This window comes from Xenopus laevis, chromosome 3L (assembly GCF_017654675.1).
Source record: "Xenopus laevis strain J_2021 chromosome 3L, Xenopus_laevis_v10.1, whole genome shotgun sequence".
Lineage (NCBI taxonomy): Eukaryota > Metazoa > Chordata > Amphibia > Anura > Pipidae > Xenopus > Xenopus laevis.
The window spans coordinates 113,609,206-113,635,172 of record NC_054375.1 but is presented as its reverse complement, the minus strand read 5'-3'; the positions used below and the strand labels follow the sequence as shown (position 1 = coordinate 113,635,172).

At 38.8% G+C, this 25,967-nt stretch overlaps 1 protein-coding gene across 3 annotated transcripts in view; it reads right to left on the bottom strand.

Moving 5' to 3' along the window:
• Window positions 1–25,967, bottom strand: part of furin.L (furin, paired basic amino acid cleaving enzyme L homeolog) — a 111,575-nt gene that overhangs the window by 37,167 nt on the left and 48,441 nt on the right. For all 3 annotated transcript variants that reach the window (XR_005966350.1, XR_005966351.1, XM_041586821.1), the window contains exon 3: window positions 10,208–10,306. Coding sequence is in view for 1 of the 3 variants with exons in the window: in XM_041586821.1 (XP_041442755.1) it covers window positions 10,208–10,306 (99 nt within the window). In the remaining 2 variants the exon portion in view is untranslated. The remainder of the gene's footprint in view (window positions 1–10,207; window positions 10,307–25,967) is intronic.

The following is a 25,967-nucleotide window of genomic DNA, read 5'->3' as shown; positions in this document are numbered from 1 at the left end:
TCAAGGGTCAAAGTGAATTTGAGGGAATTTTCGAAGTAAAAACAATCGAAATTCAAAGTAATTTTTTTGAATACTTCGACTATCGAATAGGATACTACGACTTCGATTCGAAGTAAAATCGTTCGAATATTCGACCATTCGATAATCGAAGTACTGTCTCTTTAAAAAAACTTCAACTTCAATACTTCGCCAAATGAAACCTGCAGAAGTGCTATGTTAGCCTATGCTTCTACAGCATTTTTCTAAGTTTCTTGAAGTCGAAGAAAAATCATTTGATCGATTAAATACTTCCAATCTTTCGATTCGAAGGATTTCATCGTTCGATCGAACGATTTTACTTCGACCGCCAAATGGCCAAATTCGATGTAAAAAAACTTCGATATTCGACGTTGAAGTATTCCAATTCGATGGTCGAATTTCGAAGCTTTTTCTACTACGAAATTCGACCCTTGATAAATCTGCCCCATAATGTAGTGTTGCTCTGCACTTTTAAAAGATTTGTTTGCTTCACAAAGGCTACTATAGAACTATACTTTATATACACAAGCTGCTGTGTAGCCATGGGGGCAGCCATTCAAGCTGGAAAAAAAAAGAAGCAAAGGCACAGGTTACATAGCAGATAATGGCTAAAACACCATTGTAATGGACAGGGCTTATCTGTTATGTACTATGTAACTTGTGCCTTTTCTTGTTTTCTCCAGCTTGAATGGCTGCCCCCATTGCGACAGAGTAGCTTTTTTTTACATTAACTATAGTAGTCTTTCTGAAGCAAACACACAGCTTTTACAAGTGCATGATAACAGTACATTATATTGATTACTTTAAAACACTCCTTTTTTGGTGTTAATGTTCATTTAATATTCTAATGTATTTTCATGTTGATTGAAAGAAGTTAAAGTAACAGTAATATCAAAAAAATTTTTAAAAAAATTCGTTAGCATTCATTAGAAAATAAACACCAACACAAATAAAACTTTAAAATTGCAAAGCCTTTATTAAGAAATAACTTAAGGAAACTCCACTTCCTGTCCTGTTCAGAAAAGCCGTCATGGCGACCATCCATTGCGCGGCGCTGGATTTCTCCTCCCTGGCTATCTCTCCTGTTGTACTGATAGTACGTGAAGCAGCTGCACCTCGATGTGGAACAGTTGTAGGTGCTGCGTCATAAGGGTGATCAGCGTGGGCAGCACATCCTTATTCCTTTGGAAGGGGCCCACCTGTGGCAGCCGAGGAGCCAGAGGAGCACAGCGTAGAGTTGAAGGTGGAGAGGATAATCGGAGGCTTTCACTGCACAAGTGGAGCTCCCAGTCTGCCCAATACACCGATAGCAGGGTATCTCTTGCATGCGCAGTGCCGCCCCCCAACTTGCACACAGAGCCAGCTACACAGAGAGGAGCAGCTGGAACTTCGGAAAACAGTGCCCGGCTTTGAGTGACAGAGCAGTCTGTGCCGAATGCTCGGAGCGGATCCTTGTTCTGCGAGACTCTGTTAGTCTTACCATGGAACGCCCTCCCTTTCTTCTCCCATTTACCAGCAGAACCCCTGCGGCGACTCCGGCAGCTTCTATGGATACGACCCTTTGCAAAGGCAGAGCCTGTTCAGCAGCCAAGACTCGGAGCTGGTGCAATACAGTGAGCACAAACTGACCTCTGCTGGGCTGGGGGAAGAGGCAGAGAGCTCAGAGCAGAGTCCGTCTCCAACCCAGCTTTTCCCATGGATGAGACCACAGATGCACACAGAGAAGCTGCCGGGGTCGCCGTATTTGGAAAAAAAAAAAAAAAAAAAGTATTGACGAAATAAGAGCTCATGCCATACTCCTAGTGCCTTACTTACTGACAGTTACAGCACTGTGGCTGGCAGTATCCTAGCACCGTTGGCACTTGACAGTCTTTATCACCAAATGGCTGGCTCTGTGTGCAAGTTGGGGGGTGGCACTGCGCATGCGAGAGATACCCTTCTATCGGTGTATTGGGCAGGCTGGGAGCTCCGCTTGTGCAGTGAAAGCATCAGATTATCCGCTCCCCCTTCTGCTCTGCGCTGGGCTCCTCAGCTGCCGCAGGTGGGCCCCTTCCTAAGGAATAAGGATGTGCTGCCCACGCTGATCACCCTTCCGACGCAGCACCTACAACTGTTCCACATCGAGGTGCAGCCGCTTCACTTGCTGTCAGTACTACAGGAGAGATAGCCAGGTAGGAGAAATCCAGCGCCGCACAATGGATGGTCACCATGTCGCCTTTTCTGAACAGGAAGTTGAGTTTCCTAAAGTTATTTCTTAATAAAGGCTTTACAAATTTAAAGTTTTATTTGTCTTGGTGTTTATTTTCTGATGTATACCAACGAATTTTATAAAAAAATTTTTTTGATGTTACTGTTCCTTTAAGTACAACATACAAGGCATTTTATCACTGCCAATGCTCAAAAATATAGACCACAAAATGATTAAATCAGATTTAAGAGCTTCTATGAAGGAGGATATGATCATAGCAATTCTGTTTCTAAGAACAATACTTTAGGTCATTTTGAATTGTATTTAGCAGCTATTCTACAGCTATATGCCAGGTTCAATTAATATATAATTTGTTTTAGGTTTTCCAATTGTTTTTAGTTTATGTAGTTTAACCAAAATCGAAGTTAAACTACATAAACTAAAAACAATTGGAAAACCTAAAACAATTTATATATTAATTGAACCTGGCATATAGCTGTAGAATAGCTGCTAAATACAATTCAAAATGACCTAAAGTATTGTTCTTAGAAACAGAATTGCTATGATCATATCCTCCTTCATAGAAGCTCTTAAATCTGATTTAATCATTTTCAGTGCTTGTATTTAAAGTTAATAGGAGTCGAAACATTTTTGACAACTCCAGATACCCACAATTGCTCCCGACCCGACTCCACAGCTCTGCTCAATACTGTAACAATTTAAACCTCCACCAGCAATTAAGGACAATCAACACAAATAAAAATAAATTAGTTAACCTGCTAGATCAGCTTTAGGGCAGAGACACACGCTGCAATTCGGGGGGGATTAGTAGCCCGGCAACAAATCTCTTCTTCGGGGCGACTAATCTCCCCGAACTGCCTCCAGTCTTCCCGCCTGCTAGAATGTAAATAGCTGGCGGGATGGCACTCGAAACGATTCGCTTTCCAAAGTCGCCCGAAGTTTCCTCACAAGGCAACTTCGGAAACCGAAGCAATCCGAATGCGATCCCGCGGAAACCAAAGCAATCCGAATGCCATCCCGCGGAATCGCAGTGTGTCCCCCTGCCCTTATACTGTTCAACAGCAGTTTCCCTCATTTAGAACAAAGGACATCAAGAGCAAATGTATTCACCTTTACATGGAAAGCATAGGAGTAATAAGATCCATTTGCAAGTTCACAGCCATTAACTCATCATGATTTCTTCTTGATTTATCCAGGAGTCTTTGTTTGAGCAGTGAAATCCATTTAAAAAGGACCTGGTCCTTTAAATACAATGGATACGGGGAAAAAAAGAACATCTAGACAGAATTTAGGGCTTACGCTTCACCGACAGTTTCCTATTTGTCAGTGCCTATGCCTAAATTCACAAAAACAAGGGCTCCTGCAGAGCAAACCAAAAGAACCCAGCTTTCATTGACTGAACTGTATTAAAAAGAATCAAAGTAAACTGCTGTTGGGATCCTCTGGATTACGGCTCTAACAACCAAACACATGATAGACACAAAGCAATGTGAAAGACTTAAAACTATAATGGCATCAATGTTTATATTTCTCCTTTCTTCCGATGAAAGCTGCCCCCACAGACAGACTTCTGATCTTCAAACCAGCCTCGCACTGCTGTGCTCTGCAACGTAACCGTGATAAACTTCCACATTTAAAGCCACATTTGAAAGGCGATTAAGTCTTCATCAAAAGCACAATGACTCAAGGGTGCGTGCGGGTACATTTGTTAACAGGGCGATCCATTCATTTTATGGAGCCTAGATGACATATGAAACACCACTTTCTTTCATCTGAGGCATTATAAACAAAAGGAATTTCACAGAAAGAAAACCGCTAGTCTAGTTTAGAAAATCCCCCACACAAATGCTATAACAAGCAGAAGTAGGAAATGTAAATTCTTAAGTCCCAGTGCAAGACTAAAGGGCACCCGGTTTGTTTAAGCAGCCAAGGCAGAGAGAACAAGTAAATGCCCTTTGTTTCTAATGAAGTTAGGAGGATAATCCTTTTCTGCCTAATAGGCTATTACTGGGGAATTTCATTGAGAGCAACGTTATTATTCTCTCAAACTATCTTCTTAATGTGTTAATATACATGCACTAACCAAAGCAGGAACCATTCAAAGACGTAAATATGTATTATTAAGAGGCTAACATGCTTACAGCTGCAATCAGTGTGATCTTAAGGAGTTCAATTGCACTGAATACAATTTAAATGTAAAGAGAAGCCACAGCTTCCATCCAATCCACTGTGTCTCTGCACTGACAGGAACGGAGTCAGCCATGGCTTCTATTTAGTTTTTCAAGTCACTACTTTAAAGGGATACATGGGGAAAAAAAATTTCAAAATAAATCAGTTAATAGTGCTGCTCCAGCAGAATGCTGACTGAAATCCATTTCTCAAAAGAACAGATTTTTTTATATTCAATTTTGAAAATCTGACATGGGGCTAGACATACTGTCAATTTCCCAGCTGCCCCAAGTCATGTGACTTGTGCTCTGATAAACTTTAATAACTCTTTACTGCTGTACGGCAAGTTGGAGTAATATCACCCCCTCCCTATTCCCCCCCAGCAGCCAAACAAAAGAACAATGGGAAGGTAACCAGATAACCGCTCCCTAACACAAGATAACGGCTGCCTGGTAGATCTAAGATTGAGAACACTCAATAGTAAAAACCCATGTCCCACTGAGACACATTCAGTTACATTGGGAAGGAAAAACAGCAGCTTGCCAGAAAGCATTTCTCTCCTAAAGTGCAGGCACAAGTCACAAGACCAGGGGCAGCTGCGAAATTGACAAAATGTCTAGCCCCTTGTCAGATTTCAAAATTGAATATAAAAAAATCTGTTTGCTCTTTTGAGAAATGGATTTCAGTGCAGAAGTCTGCTGGAGTAGCACTATTAACTGGTTTGATCCCTTTAAGAAAGGAATATCACGACATAGCCAGGGGTGGAATTTGTTCTAAAATAGGTGCCCATCTGGTGATCACTATAGATATCTATATTCACTGCTGCTAAAAACACAAATATGTAGAATCTACAGACCAAGCTCAGAAAAGGAAAAAACATGGAATGTAGCCAGATGTACAGTGTATCTTTGTTAAAGTAGCACTACTGTGTATACAGCACTTTAGGAGTAGAGACATATTTTCTCGTATAAAATAGCAGAAAATTGTAGTTTTCCTCAGTCTCTCTATATGGTGATATTATACTTGGCATGATCTCAAGGGATGCAGCTAGAATCTCCTGTGTGGTATGGGAAGCCTATGCACTTGTAAAAACCTATATCAGGTAACCGACATATGTATGCAATATTACCATCTGCAAATAGCTCAGTCTAGCCTTATTATTTGCACTCAGCTACCCTGAAATCCAAACTTAAGAAAAGTCATATTTCCAAGATTTTCTGCAGCAAAAAGCACTTAGTATTGCCGAGTAGAAAAGTCTGAATTCCATTTAAGCATTGAGCTCTAGCTGGTGCGGGTAGCCCCTGTGGCTAATACACATCAAACAGCAGTTGCATCCATTTGCTTTTTGCACATATTTCAGTAGTCTTTTCTATGGAGGTATGCTGAGAAGCAGAACAAAGGACTGACACAGAGATTCTTCTGATCTGCTGCACTACAAACTCTGCTGGAATAAACCGTTTTATATCTAGACTTCATGTAACAAAAACTATAATTATGCTCAATGAATGCCCCCTCCTTCTCTGGTTGTGTCAGTTCTGAGCTAAAAGAGTGGTTTTTTTTGGTTGTAAGTGTTTTCCCTAACCTTCCTGACAGACCTGTAATCCTGTTTGCAGGCACGTGGCCTCCTTGCTTCTGCCAAGACTATAATCCGTACAGTAAAATGATCTGTTGTGCGGATTGGTTGCCAATATTTTATTATATCAATGTTTATATCTAATTGAATTGATTTTAATAAAGTATACGTTTTGGCGCTAATCCGTTCTGTGTGTCTGTACAAAGGCTGAGGCAGAGGAGAGACCGGAGGAGAGAAGATCAGCGGTTTCTCGGCTTATAAACAGGCTAAGAAACAGCTATGTCTGCCATTAGCCTAAAGCTCCCCATAGACGCGACAATTCTTCTTGCCGAACGACCGATTTTAGGGAAGCCCGACCAATCCTTCGAAATGATCGTGCGGTTAGTGGGATTTGAACGATCGTACATGTTACGATTTTTCGGCCGACATCTGTCAGGAAATCTTTGTCAGTCCCAGTGCAATCTATCTATGTTTGCAGGGCCAAGCAGGCAGCTCTCCTTTGTTTTCCTGGCAAATTTGTCTTTTTAGTTGATGGTAAATTCGTACTGAGAAAATTGTGGTCTCACGATCAGGATCTGATCTTTTAAAAATCTCAACATCTATGGCCAGCTTAAGGCTCAAATAAGGATGCAGTGGCAAATTTGTGTGTCATGACATATAAGACACCACTGCATAAATTTCTTCTTATGCAGTATTCTAACGAGAACGGTTTTGCATAAATCCCAGCTATTATTATATAAAACTGCATGCAGTAACACTGGTACCTCTGAAATGCTCCAGTACTGCTTGCTTTGTAAATGAGTAGGGACTAAACAGAAAAAAAATCCATGTTATAAATGTATTCACTTGCACTGTAGAGTTATGGATTAAATGGTGCAAAGTTTGCTATGGGTTCAGATACCTATAGCAACCAAAATCGGCAGGCATTAATTTAGTGGACACATCTTATTGGTTGCTATGGGTTACTGAACCTGGGAAAGAAACAGAAGCCAATCAAAACTATTAGATAAGTGATTACTAAAAGACAGCCAAGATACACAAAATACCGTAAATAACAAAAATGTTCAATTGGGAATATGTACAAGGGAGAGAAATTACAAGAGCTCAAGGCTATAAACACTTAAGAATAAGATATAAGCACTTGTCAAGCCAAGATACTTAGTATCAACCGCAAAGGAAAATTGTCTGCTTTAATCAAGGGAGATACATATGACATCTATGCTGCCTTGGAGAGAAGGGAGAGAGAAAAAAAACAAAACAGAGATGAATGAGGACCCCTCAGAATGGGTCAGTGAGCACAAATTGGCAGCTAAATGGGAAAGAACTTAAAGTACAAGTTATCTGCACATAAACAAAGACAGATGCCGGGAGAAATCCACTTGATGAGTCTGTGTCTGCTCACAAATGCCAACACAGAAGGAAGCTGAGGAGGGCAAGAGTGCCAGTGAGGGGAAGTTCTCAGCACACACACATGAATGGGAATAAACAGAATCAGACTGCAGCTAACCTGTCACAATGTTACACACATCTTAGTGGCATTAGGAAGACTTTTTCACAGGAATAAACTTTAACTTCCCTACAACAATTACAGTGTGCTAGGAAGTGTACTCTTATTAGTCTGTGGAAGACTAGGATGGTAATTTTTGAACACAATTAAAGGTGTGTGGGGGGGGGGTAACGTTCAACACACTTTTTTCAGTCCAGATGTTTTCAGAAATAAAAAAAAACTTTCTATTTTATTATAGTTTTGGCCATTTTTCCAAAATTAAAATATTTAAATTTTTATGTTCCTATATCTGTTGTTTCAGACTGGCAACTCTGTAATCCAGGTGCATATTATGAACTGTAACAATTAGCTACATTAGTTGATACAGTTGATACATTTCTCAGCAGCAACTATTGTATTCATTATAACAGCTACCTAAGGTGGTGGCACACGTGAACATTTGGGGGAGATAAGTCACCCATCGATAAATCTCCCCTACTTCGGGAGACTAATCTCCCCAAATGTCTTCTCGCCGGCAAGAGCATGAATCGCAGGCGGGATGGCATACAATTCCAAAGTCGCCCCAAGTTGCCTCACGAGGAAACATCGGGCGACTTCGGAAATCCAAAGCAATTTGTATGCCATCCATGCCATCGTATTCTTGCAGGCGGGAAGGCATTTCGGAGAGATTAGTTGCCCGAAGAAGAGATTTGTCTATGGAAGAATAATCTTCCCTAAATTTTCACGTGTGCCACCACCCTTTTGACACAAGATCTTGCAATTTGCCACTTCAATTGCCCCTATTTGTGTATTTGTGTTTATATTTATGGAAGTGATAGCCACACTACTCTGATAAATATTTCTCCTCCAATACATAGACTAATTAAACAAAACCTTAAGGTAAACAAACAACTATAAAAATGAGGATAACATGGTTGTTTTTACACAACATTAACATTTGACCTAAGCATTTCCTTCACATGCATTCAAAAAAGCTACACAATCCAAATGGTGGATCACAGGCAGTTTGTTCTCCTAACTGGTTGGTTAGTTTATCTATTACCTATTTGATATATTTCACAAATTTGGCCCTCAGAACAAAAAAGTGGCTACATGTGGTGCCAGGCTGTCTGGTATAGGAATACAAGCCGTATCTAACAGTGGCCAATCCGTTTTTCAATCCAGGCCAAAGTCTTTTAAGTCTCAGATTTTTTTTTAAATTTTTGACAAACAAAAAAATTAAGATTGATCAGAAACATGGAACAACGCTGGGTCAAGCTGGCCATATACTATAAGATCCACTGGTTTGGCGATAAACAAGCGGATCTTTCCCTGATATGCCCATCAACGGCAGGGCTATAGTGGGTTAATCTGAACGTTCGGCCCTAGGGCACAACGATCGTATTACAACGAGGAGCAATGGGCTGTGACAGGTCGATCGCCTGAAAAATTAAACCATCCCGGTCGATATCATGGGCAGATATCCATTAGGAAGATCCGTCGAAGGCCCCATAAAGGGGCAGATAAGATGCCGAATTAGTCTAAAGGACCATTACCGTGTAATGGCCACCATCAGTTTGGTCCAAAATAATTAGCTTTTTATTTAACCAGTACAAAATATTCAGAAAGTAAATGGGTAGTCATATGGAGTACCCTAGTGCTCGAGACATTCCACCTGTACCATGTGGAGGGGGCACAGCAGAAGGAGGGTTACATTAAAACTTGTTTCGTTTAACAAACCATTTTTCCTAAAATTGTACACAAAAGGCTAAAGAAGAAACTTACTTGAAAGAGAGAAGGAGGCACTGGGGCTCATTTAAAAAACACTGGGCAAATCTGCAATTGGGCAGTAACCCATAGCGACGAAATCAGGGATTAGTGTTTTTATTTTCCAGCCAGCTGCGAACAATGAAAGCAAATATCTGATGGGTTATCATGGGTTACGGCCCATGTGCAAATTTGCCTAGTGTTTGTAAATGACCCCCAACGGTCTCAAATACGTTTCACTATTCATTGAACTGAACAGTGAATAATGTCATAATAGAGATATTATTAAGCTGGCCATAGACGCAAAGATCTGATCGTACGAATCGAGGATTCGTACGATTTTCGAACCGTGTGTGTAGAGTCCCGACATTTTTCGTCCGGCGGAGATCGGTCGCTTGGTCGATTGGACAGGTTAGAAAATTTCTGTCGGCTGCCGATAATATCTTTGCGTGTATTGCCGATCGTACGATTTTCAGTGGGAGACTGTCACTAGCTTTGGTTGGACATAGATATCGTACGATTGCTGTCAGGGGCAGAACATCGGCTGATCTGTTCTTTAACTAATCTGACTGGTAAGACTTTGATCTGAATGGTTAGTGGCGGGTCGGGAGATGGGAAAGTCCGATCGTACGATGATTCATACGATCAGATCTTTGCATCTATGGCCAGCTTAAGTCACAGAGGAGTTCCATGACCAGTGCTTGTATACAGGTCATAGAACTCCGAGGTGAATTCTAATATCCTTATATTTCAGAGATTACTTTTTTTTTTATTATTATAATACACAAGTTCAGGGAGTAATGTGACAGAAATGACATCACTAAGCACCATTTATAAGACTATAATTTACAGGATATTTATTGATATCTCTTGTGTATTATAACACGATGAATGTCATAGGCTAAAACATGACACAACTAATAAAAGCAAAGACAATTTGACAAAGGATTTGATTCAACAGCGTTTTGTGAAGCTTTGAACTTACCTGAGGCTCTCTCTTTAACAAGACTTGTCTAGTTCTCTTGGGGGTCAATGACCTTTTCATCACAGCTCGGTGAGAGAAATGATAATGGTCTTCAAAAATCTGAAGAGACAGAGAGGAACATTAACAATGTTGTACACAAAGCATTCATAGAACTGCATTCTTAATGACGTGTTAGTACATGACTGATAACCATTACTTTTACATAGTCCCAGAATAATGTGCATTCCACTCTCCAGTACAACTCCTCTACAGATAGGTCTTGATTAAAACACAAGTAATACATCTCTTGCCTTTGCCTATAAGTATTTTACTTGTAGCAAAGGAAACGTAGATTTACAAGCATAAACCTTTGTTCAAAACATGAACAATGAGTAGTAGTACTTGTGTTAAAATGTATTGCTTTTTCAAAAACATCCACATTTTCCAATGTATTCTAATAAGGAACAAATCATTGATTTGTTTTACCTTCACTATAGCTCCCTCTCGCTTACCGTGCATAAACAAACCCTTCCTCTCTCCAAGTTACAGTCTGTATCAGGCTGCGAGATAAGGAGTTTATTAAACAGAGGGCTTATCTGTGGACTGGCTAATTTGTTTGAAAGACCAGTAATGCCAAAATGAAATCTTATTAATTTGAAGTAACACAAACATAAGCTTAATTGCATGCAGATATACCAGTTTTTATTGAAACGTGTATGCAGTATAGGTGGGAAAGTGAAGGAGTTTTTCTCTCAGTCTACATATTGTGTAGTACAAGAAATAACCAAAAAAACAAAAACAAACATACATATTTCAAATTAGAACATGTCATATTACCAGAAGTTGCCAGGCTTTCATTTCAGGTCATACAGAACCATGCATCTCCAGGACCAATTCTGTAACACTGGTAAGTTCCTGGAACAGACCATGCCAGTGCAGTCATGCGTCAGACCCTACAATCTAAAAGTTGACCTGAGATGGCTGCCTACACATCAATATTACAAATAAAAAAAAAAAAAAATAAAAAAAAAATACACTTGCTGGTTCAGGAATTAAATTTTACATGGTAGAGTGAATTATTTGCAGTGTAATTTAGGAACAAAAACGACACCATAAAAATTATGATAGAATTCCTTTATGAACAAGAGGGGGAAAAAAGTTCAAGTTGAAAAATAATAAAAACTATATGATTGAGGAAAGCCTGCCGGATGAAGGTCTTGCCAGGAGTTAAATGATCACCCAGGACAAGCGTAACCCATTACAAGCACAGCAAGTTTAAAGGATAAGAGTACATGTCTGTGGAATGTTAATAAATAAAAGCCACTGCAGTTCTTATATTTACAATGACTATCCTGACCTTGCAATGATCAGAAAAATAAAATAGAGAGTGACGTGACCATTTCAGTCATTTCTCCTTTGCTGGTTCAAAGAGCAAGCTGACAAATAAACAAAAGGGCTGTCTCTGTGCAGCGGCAGTAGGGAAAGTGCTAAGGGAGCAATATTATTTCATCAAGAAGAAACAATAGCCTGGCAGTGTGTTATTTCTCTTCCCCCAATATGTGCCAGAATACAAATGTAAGCCTGACCATAATTAAGAAGTTCAAGCAAATGACTGCTTAAGACATTCTACTGAGAAATTAATTACAAAAGATATGCCCTTCTTTAGTCTGATTAATCCTGTTGAAATATGGGACTAGCTCCCTGTGCTTCTTGGTCTCTGTGACATAGGAGCACCATGAACAGCAGAGAAATACAGGGTATAAGGAAACTGGGAAGAGGTGTCAGCCATCTTTGTGGCTCAGTTTATAGAGGATCCTATCAATAGAAACTTCACATTACAGTTGAGGATAATGACACAGAGTACATAATAAAGCTTTTCTACAAATTATATAAAAAGCTTAAAAATGAGTAACCACTTGCACCAACGTATGTATGATTCATATTTTGAGGCCCGCATATATGGGCCGATAAAAGCTGCCGACAGTCCGAGTCGGCAGCTTATTGGCCCGTGTGTTGGGCCATCTGACAGGCGTCCCCGATCGATATATGGCAAAAGTCGGCAGATGCCGATCGGGCAGGTTGACAAATCCCGTCGGATCGTGGCCGCATCTTTTCATTGATGTGGTCCTGAGATCCGACCGCCCATTTGGCCCTAGGGCCCACGATAGGATCAGCCCGATATCGCCCACTTCAATGTGGGAATATTGGGGAGAGATATGCTTGTTTGACGACGTCACCAAACGAACGGATCTCCCTGTGTATTGCCACCTTTACACAATAAACACGTATACATCACATAGAACAAATGGAAGGAGTGATTATTCTGTGTATCCAATATCCTCATTCACAGTTTATAATGCTCATTAAACCAGGGTTATAAACTTACAATGTAGATTTGCAAAATTAATAGCTGCAGCTCAAACTTTCTTTTTATGTTCTCTATCAAAAGAACAGAAGGCCACTTCTCAGCATAAAAGGAAAATGAATCAATCAATCTGGCTTGTAGGTGTCCTACTTTATGCCATATAACAAAATAAGACCACTAAAGGAATATTTCATGACAGATCTATTAAAGGCAGAATACATCACATTCCCCATACTACAGCGTGAATCCAGTACATTATTAAAATATAAATCTTTCTCTTCAGGTGAAAAAACATTAGGACTTGGGAAACGATGGCCAAGTATAAAATAAATATCTTAGTCTATACTTGCAGCTACATTTTCAGTCTAGAGTTGTACATTAGTTCATATGGAAGCTGATCAAAGCTTAGCATACATAAATGTGTGCGCTACCAAACATGCATCATGTCCTCCAGCAGCCCCAATGAATAGTATTCACAGTGAAAAGAAGACAATAGGAAGAAGTGACATTCAGATGCTCTGCATTTCTGTTCCTTTTAATCAGCAATGCTCTTACAATCTGGAGGCCGCAACCCCTTTCAAGCTGTCACGCTTAAGGTACAGAACTCAATGGCACTAGAATAATGAAAATTCGCACACAAGGTAGAAAGCAGTTATGGCTTCCAAGTTTGTTAAAATGATTAAGACGTGGACATACAATATAACTTGTAGAGTTTAACATTGCAAACCTAATAGAAAAAGAGAATACACAATTACTGCAGAATTGGAGAAGAGTCATGAAAAAAAGTATGTGCCGTTCTCTATTAGTTAATAAGTACAGGATTCTGTTATGTTCTGCTTGAGCAACTTCATTTCCTTAAAGTGGAAGTAAACACAAAAATAACCAATAAACATAAATCAATACTAATTGCATCCTCAGCAACTTTCCAATATACATGAAACATTTCAGTGATACTGAAAGCCATATTTGGCTGTCCTTATGCTATTTCATGCACTGCTAATGCGGACTAAATGTACCATTGCAACAATGTAGCAATAGCCCCCTGCTCTCCAGCCAAGACTCCAGTTCCCGCAAGCAGACATCTTTGATTTTCCTTTTTTTTTTTTTTTTTTTACAGATCTGTTAAATGCGGCCACACACAAGCTGATTGGGTACACTCTAGAGGGCCAAATGGGACGATATTCATAGGACATGAGTATTAGTCAGGATTGGCAAATTTAATTGTACTGGTATGTGTATGGTCCGCTATAATCACAAAATTTGCAAGGTATTTTGGGAATTACTACTGCTAAACAGTTTCTATGGTTCACATAGGATCAAACGTGAAAAAAAAAATTGGAAGGGACAGACAAAAACACTTATGAATGATTGCAATATATATTAAAAATTTTCATTTTGCAGTTATTTGCAAGTGTAAAGTAGCCTAGAAATTACATTTGCTTACATTATGGAAATATTTAGTAATTGGGTTTATTACCCCTGTAAACTGTAATGGTGGAAGGATGTAAAAAATTGTTGTCTTTTTTTTTTTTTATCAATTTTGCATGTTGGAAAGACAATTTATAGGATCCTAGTATTTGGTAAGCAAACAAGGCAGGGTAATAGAAATTAAAACTTTGCGCTCTGAACTACTCCCACTCTGTGCCTTAGTTAGGCCCCCGACCAATTGGAGCCCCATTTTTATTTATTTACATTTTTTACTTTGTAGGTCCCTTCATTTGGAACAAACATAAAATAATGAAAATTCCTTACTCAACACAAACTCACTGGAAATTTATTATTCCTAAGCACTCTTATTAACTACTTTAGTTTGCTGAAGCAGCTCCTGGTTATGAAAGTCGAGCAGAGACCTGTCAGGGAACTTGTCCCTCCTGTGACTAGCAATAAGTCTATTTGAGTTTTAGCAGGTCACAGAGGAAAAGTAACCTGCGCTTTCCTGGAGAATTATAGGCAACTGTACTAGATAGTGTCCTTTGTGGCTGGCTGAAATTCACATTTAATGACAGCCACTCACAAGGGAGTCTTTCAAGTCTCCTGGCAGGTTCTTGCTAGTCTGTTCTGCATATATTTTTATTTATTTATGGCTACTTGCACACTCAGAACTGTACATTTAAACTATTCATTGGCAGAACATGTGGGGATCAATACAATAGCAGAAATGAAGACCTATAAACAATATATACAATTACATTCAATATTAAGTGCCATGGGCTAAAAGGGAAACTGCTATCACAGTATTCCAGTATAATGTAACTGTGATATTATTGGTATTTGCTTTAATAAGTACCGTAACTTTTTTAGGGATTGTTTAAACTAACCTTTACTGCATAAAATATCCCATTCAACCTATTGCTATTTGTTAACAATATATCACTGAGGAACACAACTGTCCAACACCAGTGCATGCCAGGCTATATGGTTTAGCAAGGCACATGTGAACGAATGCTATTTTGAAATATTCCACTGTATCATTTGGAAGATAGCGTGCTAAAGGATAGTACGGATATGCCAAGGATACCATTAGCAAGTGATTAGTGTGAAGAATACAAAATGTGGCCTAGATAGAAAGAAACATGGAAGAACACCAGAGAAATGTGCAGTAAGATGTATTCACATATGTATGTGAATTTGATGTATTGGACATAGGTCCAACTAGACTATGGATTGTTAACTTTATGCTTGCTCGGTTGCTGAATCACATTAAAGAGTACTACTGATACCAGCAATATTCAAGAAACTCTTTGTTTCAAAAGTTTAATTTAATTTTAACTAAGCAGTAACGAAATATAAAGTTTTTGGTTTTACATTCTTCACTCAAAATATTGATCTGTACATACACCAGCATATCCCAAGCATTATTTGCAGATCCAATTCCAGTGTTGGATAGGATAATACCTAAACTATGGAGGGGAGGTGCAGATTAGGCAGCTGCAGAGAACTGTGCTCAGATAAGGAGGAAATGAGTGAAGGTGCCATGCAATTTAGCTTGTGTGTGTGAGACTAAGTGTGGGTGGGACTGACAGGAGGAAAAATCTAGAAAAAGCAGGAGGAGATTAGGGGTTAGAGGACTGAGACGTTGACAGAACACAGGAGGTAATGTAGGGAGGTATAGAGAAGCACATCTAGATAATAGATGTGCTTAATACCGAGGCTGCTTTGCTTTCGCTAAATGTAACCCAGCAACAAGAACCCAATATATATCAAACATTACTGAACAGTCATCCATGGTTTGCTCACAAACTTTTTATTTTCCTCGCAGGAGTTAGAAAAATAAATCCCACATCGCTACATATGAAACACAAATCATTTCCTAGATTAAAATACCGGTCTAGGTAAATTTAAAAGCAGTCAATAGGTCTCAAGGGAAATTCTCCCAGCTCGGGCTTATGATCTCACTCCTCTCTACCGTGTAAACACTACAAGGGAAATTAAGAAATTCAAAAAGGCTAACAGAAGCAAATGCTTTAAAGAAATAGCTATTCTTTAAAAGGGAAGTTCATCTACAATCAAAGTAATGAAAACTCCAGGTGAGCAATTACAATGTTAGATTGAAAATGCTACGGCTAGTGCCACACAATGTGGATCTCGGCCAAGAATCTGCTCCTCCACTGCTCAATGCGCCTGCACCCAGAAACATTACCTCTGCTGTGTGCAGGCAGATGCATCGGATTCCACTGTAAATTGCAAAATCTCACATTTCGGCACAGAAATCCGCCACGTCAGCCTGTACCTGTGGGCACCATGAACACATAGAAAGACCAGGCAGGGAGCTGCACCAGTGCAGCATTAGGCAGGTAGTCAATGTGGATGTGTGGGGTCATAGAATAATAAACGTTTTGGCCAAAGAAAACCTGCAAGAGTTATTAAAGGAAGAGTAACACCAAAAACTGAAAAGGTGTAATGGAATGACAATATAATGTGCTGTTGCCGAGCCCTAGTAAAACGGGTGTGTTTGCTTCAGTAAGACTACTATAGTTTATATAAATAAGCTGCTGTATAGCCTGGAGGGGGGCAGCCATTCAAGCACAGGACACACAGTAGATAACAGATACATTCTGAAGAATCCCATAGTATACTACAGAGCTTATCCGTTATCTTCTGTGTATCCTGTGCCTTTTCTCCTTTTCCAGATTTGAATGGCTGCCCCCATGACCACACAGCAGCTTGTTTATATAAACTATTGTAGAGTATTTGAAGAAAATACACCCATTTTACCAGAGTAGGGCAACAGTACATCATATTCATTCAATTAAACATTTTAATTTTTTGGTTTTATCTTCCTTACCTTTACATGCCCCACTGAAAAAGTAAGCCCTCCATTGCGGACGAGCCATAAAGAATGAGTTACTGTCCCTCATGGCACTGGGAGTCATGTGTATTTTGGTGTAAAAAGGATGCTAAATCACACCATTTTTTTGTATTGAAGTCCTCTATGCAAGACAGGAGCCATTAAAGAAGCATACATTACCTGTAAACAATATAACAGGCATTAGTCTGTTGGGTCTTGTATAATACATATATAAATGAACATACTATTCAGTGGAGCCAGGCAAACAACAGGTTAAAATAAAGCTCCAGAAGCCCAAATAGATATTTTTAACTGTTTTTAAGAATAACCGCTATTTCAGATTAATTCCATCCAATGCACATGCAGAAAGGTTTATATAAAAATGAATGAAGTCATCATTACCAGCCGCTGACCCCCAACTGCATTACAATGTCAAACAATATGAAATATCCAACCATTTCCCCTTTCCCAGCATATCCCACAGCTGCGCCTGCTAACTTTCAATCACACTATACTCCCAATGTAGCACCAAGATCGCTAGATCTGAAGGCTAAAAAAAACGTTATCAGCTGCAGAAAATAAGAAACCTAACATAAGCAGATGTGCACATTTTTCCAATGATGTATTCCGTATCAGTCACAATGAAACAACACAACAATAACACCAAAAAATTTTTTAAATGTTTTAAAGTAATTAGAATACAACATGCTGTTTAACTGCACTGGTACAACTGGTGTGTTTGCTTTGGAAACACTACTATAGTTTATATAAACTAGCTGCTGTGTAGCCATGGGGGCTGCCATTCAAAGCACAGGTTATATAGCAAATACCAGATGCACGCTGTAGAATTCCACTGTATACTATTACAGAGCTTATCTGTATCTGCTAAGTAGCCGGTGCCTTTTCTCCTGTTTAGCTTGAATGGCTGCCCCCGTGGCTACACAATATCCTATTTACATAAACTATAGTAGTCTTTCTAACGCAAACATGTAACTTTTACCAATGCATAGCTACAGTACATTAAATTTTAATTATTTTAAAATGCTCTTATTTATTGGTGTTACTGTCTATATAAGCATCAAGCTCTTGCACTGAACAATGTAACTACATTCTAAGTGAAGTCCCCATAAGGACAATAATAAGGAGCAGACTTATAGAATGTTACAGTACACTGACAGATTTCCAGCATGCCAGCTTTTTGGAATTATTAGGCATTCTCAATTTATTGCTATGTAATTGTACTTTATATTAGAAAAATACCTTTTATCATCCCTATGCATGCCAGACCATTCAGGGACCGAGGGATTATTGATGTGGCCGTTTGCTATATATTCTAAGCATGCCAATGAAGGATTTGCTCATCCAGTACCTTATCATTATTCTGCAGGGGTAATTTTGTGAACAGGTTTGGCAGAACAAATGTTGCAGACAGATTGGCTCAGCATTAGCAAATTAAAGGTGTTTTCAAACTGACCTCGCCCTTACACAGAAGTAAAACAAGGACTTTTTTCTTTTAAAGAAGGTTGGTCACCTTTACCATGGTGTAATCTAGTGGCTCCCAACAATTTCTTACCCAGTTTAGGTTCAACCATTTCACAAAAATCCATTAAAATGCAAGGTTATATCAGCAGAAATAACCGCTGTTTGCATTTTTGAATTTACTCCACTGGAGAAGTAACCAGATAATTTTGGCACTTTCTCACCGCAGAGTACACTCTTCCAAGCAAGCCAATAGGCAATACAAAACTCACTTTCCTTGTGCTTTTTCATTCTGAAGGTATGCCTAATAGCATACAGAGAATGCAGAGAGACAAGTGCTGAAGGGGACGACGACAAGTTTTATTTCTTGATTATTTCATAAACAGTACAGAACTTTTAATGGATTACATTTAGAAAAGTTCTTATTTCAGTATGATGAAGCTTAAATTACATGTTTACAATAGTTTCCCTTTAAATTACACAAGTGTAGATTTTATGCTGAAAATAAACTGGTGCTTCAACCTTTCAGGTGCCAAGTTCAGTAGCTTGTCGGATATATCCCCAAAGTACAATTTACTTTACACCATTCAATGCTGAGCTTTCCAATAGATTCTTAGCTCATGAAGAAAATAATTATACATTTAGCTTAGTGGCTCAAAAAATGAAGAGCTGCCAAATAGAAAATGGCATTTGTACAGGTTAGCAAAGCATTGTGTTTAACCCGCCAAAGAGACATGTGGCTTCCCTTATGGTACAGGATTCAAATGTAAAAATAATATGAGCTGGAGTCTTTAAAATGAAAGAAAGCTACTTTGTTTCAAAGAATACTCTGTGATGAAGAACAGGTACGACAAATAGGAAGAAAGTTTAGAGACTTCCTGTTCTGTAGGGATTTGAGGTACTTAAAGTGCAATTTAGCTTTATGTCAAATACATCCACATTCACACAATGAATCCATGGGAACCTTGCACAATTTAGAGCTGAATATACTTGAAGTCTGCAAAGGTATTGCAATATAGCTGGTGCCATCATTGGTTTTAAACTTTAGCAGACATAAGGATATTTGATTTTTCTGACTTGGACACTTTTTCTTAACAAGAGGGCTATGATGATGAGAGGCCCAGTCTATCAGGAGCAAAAAGGAAAAACTGCAGCACCTCTTATTTGCAAAATGTGAAAAAATTTATTGCAATTGGTCAGTAACAGGCAACGTTTCGGGCCTTGTCTTGCCCTTTCTCAAGCCAAGTCTATCAGGAGCATCTGCAAAACCCAATAGAGCAAAATTATCTAACCCATGAATATGGATTTGGCCAGTTGAGGCAGAAAAGCTTATTACACACCAGTGTGCAATATGGTCATGGAACTCCTTGGTGATTTTATATAAACATATAAATAACGGAGATTCAAATATTTCCAGAATTAAAATAGGCAAAAATATTTCAGCACAAACCCTGTTCACTGAACAAATGTTGAAAAAGGTGTACGATGCCCCATTATAGCTGTACACATTTGAGAAGAAGCAATGTTTTTCATAATTCATATCAATACGTTTAAAAAGAAGTATATAAGGCTTTAGTGGCCAGAACAAACTTTTATAAATGGCGCACATGAAAAAGTGAACATAAATTTTTTGGGAAGTGAAGATTAGAATGTTTATTTAAATAAATAATACATATTTCAATTCACCATAATTCAATTTTACAGAAATAACCTGTTCATTTTTGGAGTGTGGAATAACACAAAAGTATTAGAATAAACAAATGCAAGCACTAGGAATTTATACAAACTCCTTGCAGATAAACTGATAAATATTAATTGATGCTCACGCAAGTAGAAGCGATTGAGTCAACCAATAAGAATGCTGGGACATGATCCGTTAGGTCCAAGAAGCTTTACAGCAATAAAGAGTGGCATAACGTGAATGTTAGAGAGCCAAATCCGCTTATCCGTGACATAACTCCCTTGCAAGGTCACCGTTAGGCTTGGGTGAATTTGACCCGTTTTGGCAAAAATTTGCCACCGCCAAAATGTCGATAACGCCCATTAAAGTCTATGGGGCAAATTTACTAAAGGGCGAATTGACTAACGCTGGCGAAAATTCGGCAGCGTGACGTCATTTAGGAATTTCACCTATTTACTAACAGTCACCGTCGTAACTTCGCTAGCGAAGGAGATAGACTCTAGTGGTACTTCACTCCCTAACGCCGGCAAATTTGCACTCTGGTGAATGGATGTAACTGCGCAAATTCACTAAGATGCGGCTTTTACTGAAAGTTACCTCTTGCGCCAGATTTGCCTTTGCCACCTCAGACCAGACGAAGTGCAATAGAGTAGATAGGACTTCCTCAAAAAGTCCCAAAAAATGCTTATCGTCTTTTCCTTTTTTCAGGGTGATAGGCTGCAAAAGAGCGTACATTTTTTTTGGGGTAACAGGCTTCCCCCCTACATTTCCTAACATACGGCACATAAACTATACACTGGGCTCATGTGTAGGGCAATATAACAACTCTATTTTCTTTTATTAGGGTTGCCCGGGCTTGTGTAGTGTAATGTATTTGCTGCAACATATATGTCCGTTGAACTTTAACTTCCTGCTGTATGAAAATAAGGCAACACTAGCTTAACTCCGCTTTGCACAGTAATGCTAACGCAACTTCACCAGCATTCGGCGCCCTGGATGCAACATTGGATATTAGAGAATTAGCGTTGTCCTGGCGAATTTATGCCTGGCGAAGTGTTGCGCTGTGAGTGAAGCTGTCGCTGGTGGAATTTTTGGAGGTTAGTGAATTTGGCCCTTTTTGAAGTGCGACACCATACAAGTCATTTCCACAACGAAACAAGGTGAAAAATTTGCCCATCACTAGTCAACGCCCTCAAGGCAGATACGGCTAAATGGAATTTTACACTGAGCTGGGTTCACCTTTAAGAGTTTCAGATGGCATTTATTTATGTAATATTTTGGATAATTCCAATTGGATGCTGATATGGTTCGGTTTCTAAAAATAAACCTTTTACAATTTCAGTTTTAGCATTAGTAATTTAAATGGTAATCAAAAAGAATCTACACAGCACTCTTATTTTTTCATGATAGTATTCTGATGAAAGTATTCTACAAATAAAAAAAAAACTACTGGACATCTGCAGAATTTTGATAGACATATTTGTCCTGAAAAAAAAAATAAAATAAGATTTTAATTAATTCTTAGTTTCTACAAGCAGCAACCAAAAAAAAAAAAAAAAGCATTCTTTCGGTCTCAGGATGCAAAAACCAGTGAGGCAGAACAGAGAGCAATTTTGTCTGAAATGAGGATAAGATTGGATGTTCAGATGGAGCCAGCAAGCCCTTTTCCTCTTCGATTATTGAACCCTGCGCAGAGACATCCTGGTTTAGCTGGTACATAATGAAATCCAGCATTAAGCCAAGTTAATAGCACAGCAAAGATTCTTTATCCTTTAAGGGCTTAAACAAACTCATCACAAAACACAATGGGGGGGAGGACTAAAAACCTTACTACATATTTAATAGGACAACCTTTTAATAATTAACATTGTGTTTTACCATAAAGAAGAATTGCTTTAAAAAAAAAAATCATAGCATCGACTCAAGGATGGGATCAAGGACAGAATATAAATTCTCTCTGGCAAGAAAATCCTATTCTTCGCTCCTCTGCCTGCTACAATGCAATCTTTAAAGCCGTAAATGGTGATTAAATTAAAGCTGCTGGCTGCGGTCCTTCCCCATTATATACATATATAAGGCCTGCATTTACAACAGGGCTATGGCTTTTCTAAACAAAAATCGGTAAAACCTGACAAGAGCATCAGGTGAGGTAGAAAAACCTGCATGTAATACCACTATATAGCTCACATCTGTCTTCATGATGTGTCCCCTAATAACAAACTGATTTTCCAGTCAGATAAACAGATTACACACTCTGTGAGATCTCGTGCCACATAATGAGGATATGAATTCTATTATAGGAAGATAATTTTGTTTGGCATTACACATTATTCTACTCATTTCAAACAAAGTCTCATTTGTGCATTCAGAAACTGTTAAATGTAAAACTGTAAAATGTGATCAGTTTTACATGTCTGCACTCTCTTAAAGGGTTGTTCAACTTTACATTAACCTTTAGTATGATGTAGACTGTGATATTCTGAGGAATTTTGCAATTGGTTATCATTTATTATTTGTGTCTTTGAGTTATTTAGCTTAATTCAGCAGCTCTACAGTTTGCAATTTCAGCAATCTGGTTGCTAGGGTTTATTTTATCCTACCAACCATGCATTGATTTAAATAGGAGTCTGGAATATGAATAGGAGAGGGCCTGAATAGAAAGATGAGTAATATAACAATACAGTAGCAGTAACAATACATTTGTAGCCTTACAGAGCATTTGTTTTTAGATGGAGTCAGCGACCCCCATTTAAAAGCTGAAAAAGAGTCAGAAGAAGCAAAGGGAAATAATTTAAAAACTATAAAAAAGAAAAATGAAGGCTATATTCTATAACCTACTGACAGTTAACCTAAAGATGAATAACCCCTTTAAAGGGATACTGTCATCGGAAAACATGTTTTTTTCAAAACGCATCAGTTAATAGTGTTGTTCCAGCAGAATTCTGCACTGAAATCCATTTTTCAAAAGAGCAAACATATTTTTTTATATTCAATTTTGAAATCTGACATGGGGCTAAACATATTGTCAATTTCCCAGCTGCCCCAAGTCTTGTGACTTGTGCTCTGATAAACTTCAATCACTCTTTACTGCTGTACTGCAAGTTGGAGTGATACCACCCCCTCCCTTCCCCCCCCCCCAGCAGCCAAACAAAAGAACAATGGGAAGGTAACCACATAACAGCTCCCTGGTAGATCTAAGAACAACACTCAATAGTAAAAACCCATGTCTCACTGAGACACATTTAGTTACATTGAGAAGGAAAAACAGCAGCCTGCCAGAAAGCATTTCTCTCCTAAAGTGCAGGCACAAGTCATATGACCAGGGGCAACTGGGAAATTGACAAAATGTCTAGCCCCATGTCAGATTTCAAAACTGAATATAAAAAAAATCTGTTTGCTCTTTTGAGAAATTGATTTCAGTGCAGAATTCTGCTGGAGTAGCACTATTAACTGATGCGTTTTGAAAAAAACATGTTTTCCGAGGACAGTATCCCTTTAAGGATGGTCAGGCATGAAATATTTGGGTAACACAGATGGCAAATTATAGGTTATCATAGGCACAAATTGTTTCCCCTTGGCTACAAAGCACTTCTGAGTAGATCTACAATAGTATGGCATGCATACGATTGGTCATATTGCAGGTATGTGAATTTGGAGTAAACATACGGCAGACTTTGTGTAGATTTTTGTATTTGATTGTGCCTTACAAAATGATATCTGATTGGTTAGAAAACAACGTTCAACTATTGTGGGACTGATGTTTTGTGAATCAAAAGTAGTCATCCGTCTCTAGGATGAACCAATGGCCCCTGTAAAGTTCAGTTGCATTCTATCCAACTGAATTAATTATGGAAATAAATGCAACAGGACCCCAGTATATGGAGGGCCACTGCATGGTTGGGACCTTGATGCTTTTTTGAACAAAAAAAGGAGAACTGAGAAGTTTAGTTACATTTGGCACAAATGCACCCTTATACAAAAAAAAAAAACATTCTTCTTTATCCCTTCTATCCTTTTCTGACAATTTAATTCAGCACCAAGACTTTCTGTAGAGGACACACATAGGGATCCTGCACCTCTGTTACCACGCACAGCACAACAGTTTTTCCAAACACACCATTCAGCTTCTCCTCTTATAGTTGTCTGGATAATTGTAGGGATCCTGTCAGAAATAAGCATTTTCTTGTGCTTGAAACCAATGAGAAATAAGGTATAGGACTGGTTATCCTGAATGCTCGGGACCTGGGGGCTTCTGGATAACCGATCTTTCCATAATTTGGATCTTCATACCTTAAGTCTGATAGAAAATCATGTAAAAATTTTAAAAAAAAAACCAATAGGCTGGTTTTGCTTCCATAAGGATTAATTATATCTTAGTTTTGATCAAGTACAAGATATGATTTTATTATTACAGGGAAAAGGATATAATATTTAAAAATTTGGATAAAATCGAGTCTATGGGAGACAGCCTTCCCGTAATTCGGAGCTTTCTGGATAACGGATTCCATACCTGTATCTGTCACTTTAACAAAGAGGGAGCATGAACTTTAAGATCAAAACTACCAGTCACCGTATTTCACAGTCAGGGAGGAATTCTTGGCTCTGTGCATATTGGCAAATATAGATAAAGTATATTTAAAAATGAAAAAAAAACAATACAGTAATAGAGCTCAACAGGAAGAAGTTGACATTCACAGCTCTGTAACTTTGTAACTCTGAACATGCACCGAAAATAAATCTTTCCAAGAATCCACTATAATGCAGAAAAGAGTCCAAGTGGTTATTGACATTCTAGCAATACCCAAACAGAATATTAATACACTTAGCCCTGATGTCAACAAGTTTGTTTGAAGCCAAAGCTAATGCTCTGGCATGGAGGTCCGCCTGTCACCACTTGGTGTGCATTCCATTGCACACTTAACATTCACTAGTATGAGAAGTAGTAAGGAGTGTTTTTTTTCTGCTGTACTCTACATGAGGGCAGACAAAATGTCTTGTATGCCAGGGACTGTTATCACAGTTGCACCCAATTCAGATTCCATTTGTCTGACTAAAGCTGGCCATAGATGTTTTTTAAAAGATTTTTAAAAGATCCGATCGTCATCATGAGACCACGATTTTCTCGGAACGATCGTACGAATTGACCATCAACTAAAAAGACCAATTTGCCAGAAAAACGAAGGGGAGCTGCCTGCTTGGCCCTGCAAACTGATCGATTGCACTGGGACCGACAAAGATTTTTTAACCTGGCCGATCAATTGCCTGGCAGATGTCAGCCGAAAAATCGTAAGATGTACTTTCGTTCGAATCTCACTAACCGAACAATAATTTCAAAGGATTGGTTGGACTTCCCTAAAATCGGCCCTAAGTGTCCTCATATAAGTCATTGGCAGAGATAATGGTGGCATATTTGGCAACACAGGAGTCTACAAAGCTACAGTGCATGTGTTGCTACTGTAATGTATCAGTCACCAGTCAGTCAGACACTTAAATGAGAAATGAAGCAAGCTAGAAATGCCTTTTGTGGCTCTGTACAAGTTGAAGGCATCCGGGATTCTTAAAGCAGTGAACTCCTGTGCCTCGAATATGCCCACAGCAGCTACCCATCTTCTTTGCTACCCAGTCCATACATTTATTACTTGACCACAGGGACTAACGCACAACAGAATATATAGAGAATATAAAAGTCAGTATACAAGATTTATTAGAAATGAATTCAAATTCTCATTATGTGGAAGCTTAGAAATCAGCGCAATTTGTATCAGACAGTTGAAACTCAACTGCACAAAGCACTGAGCATGTGCAGTGTCACTGACACTCTTCAAAGAATCCAAGTTGGGAAGCTCCTGCAAAAACTTTAAAGGTATGGATCATTGCTGTCATAGTAGATATATACTGCACTTAATGCACCACTTAAGTTTCAGTATAAAATACAAGTATGGGATCCGTTAAACGGAAACCTGTTATC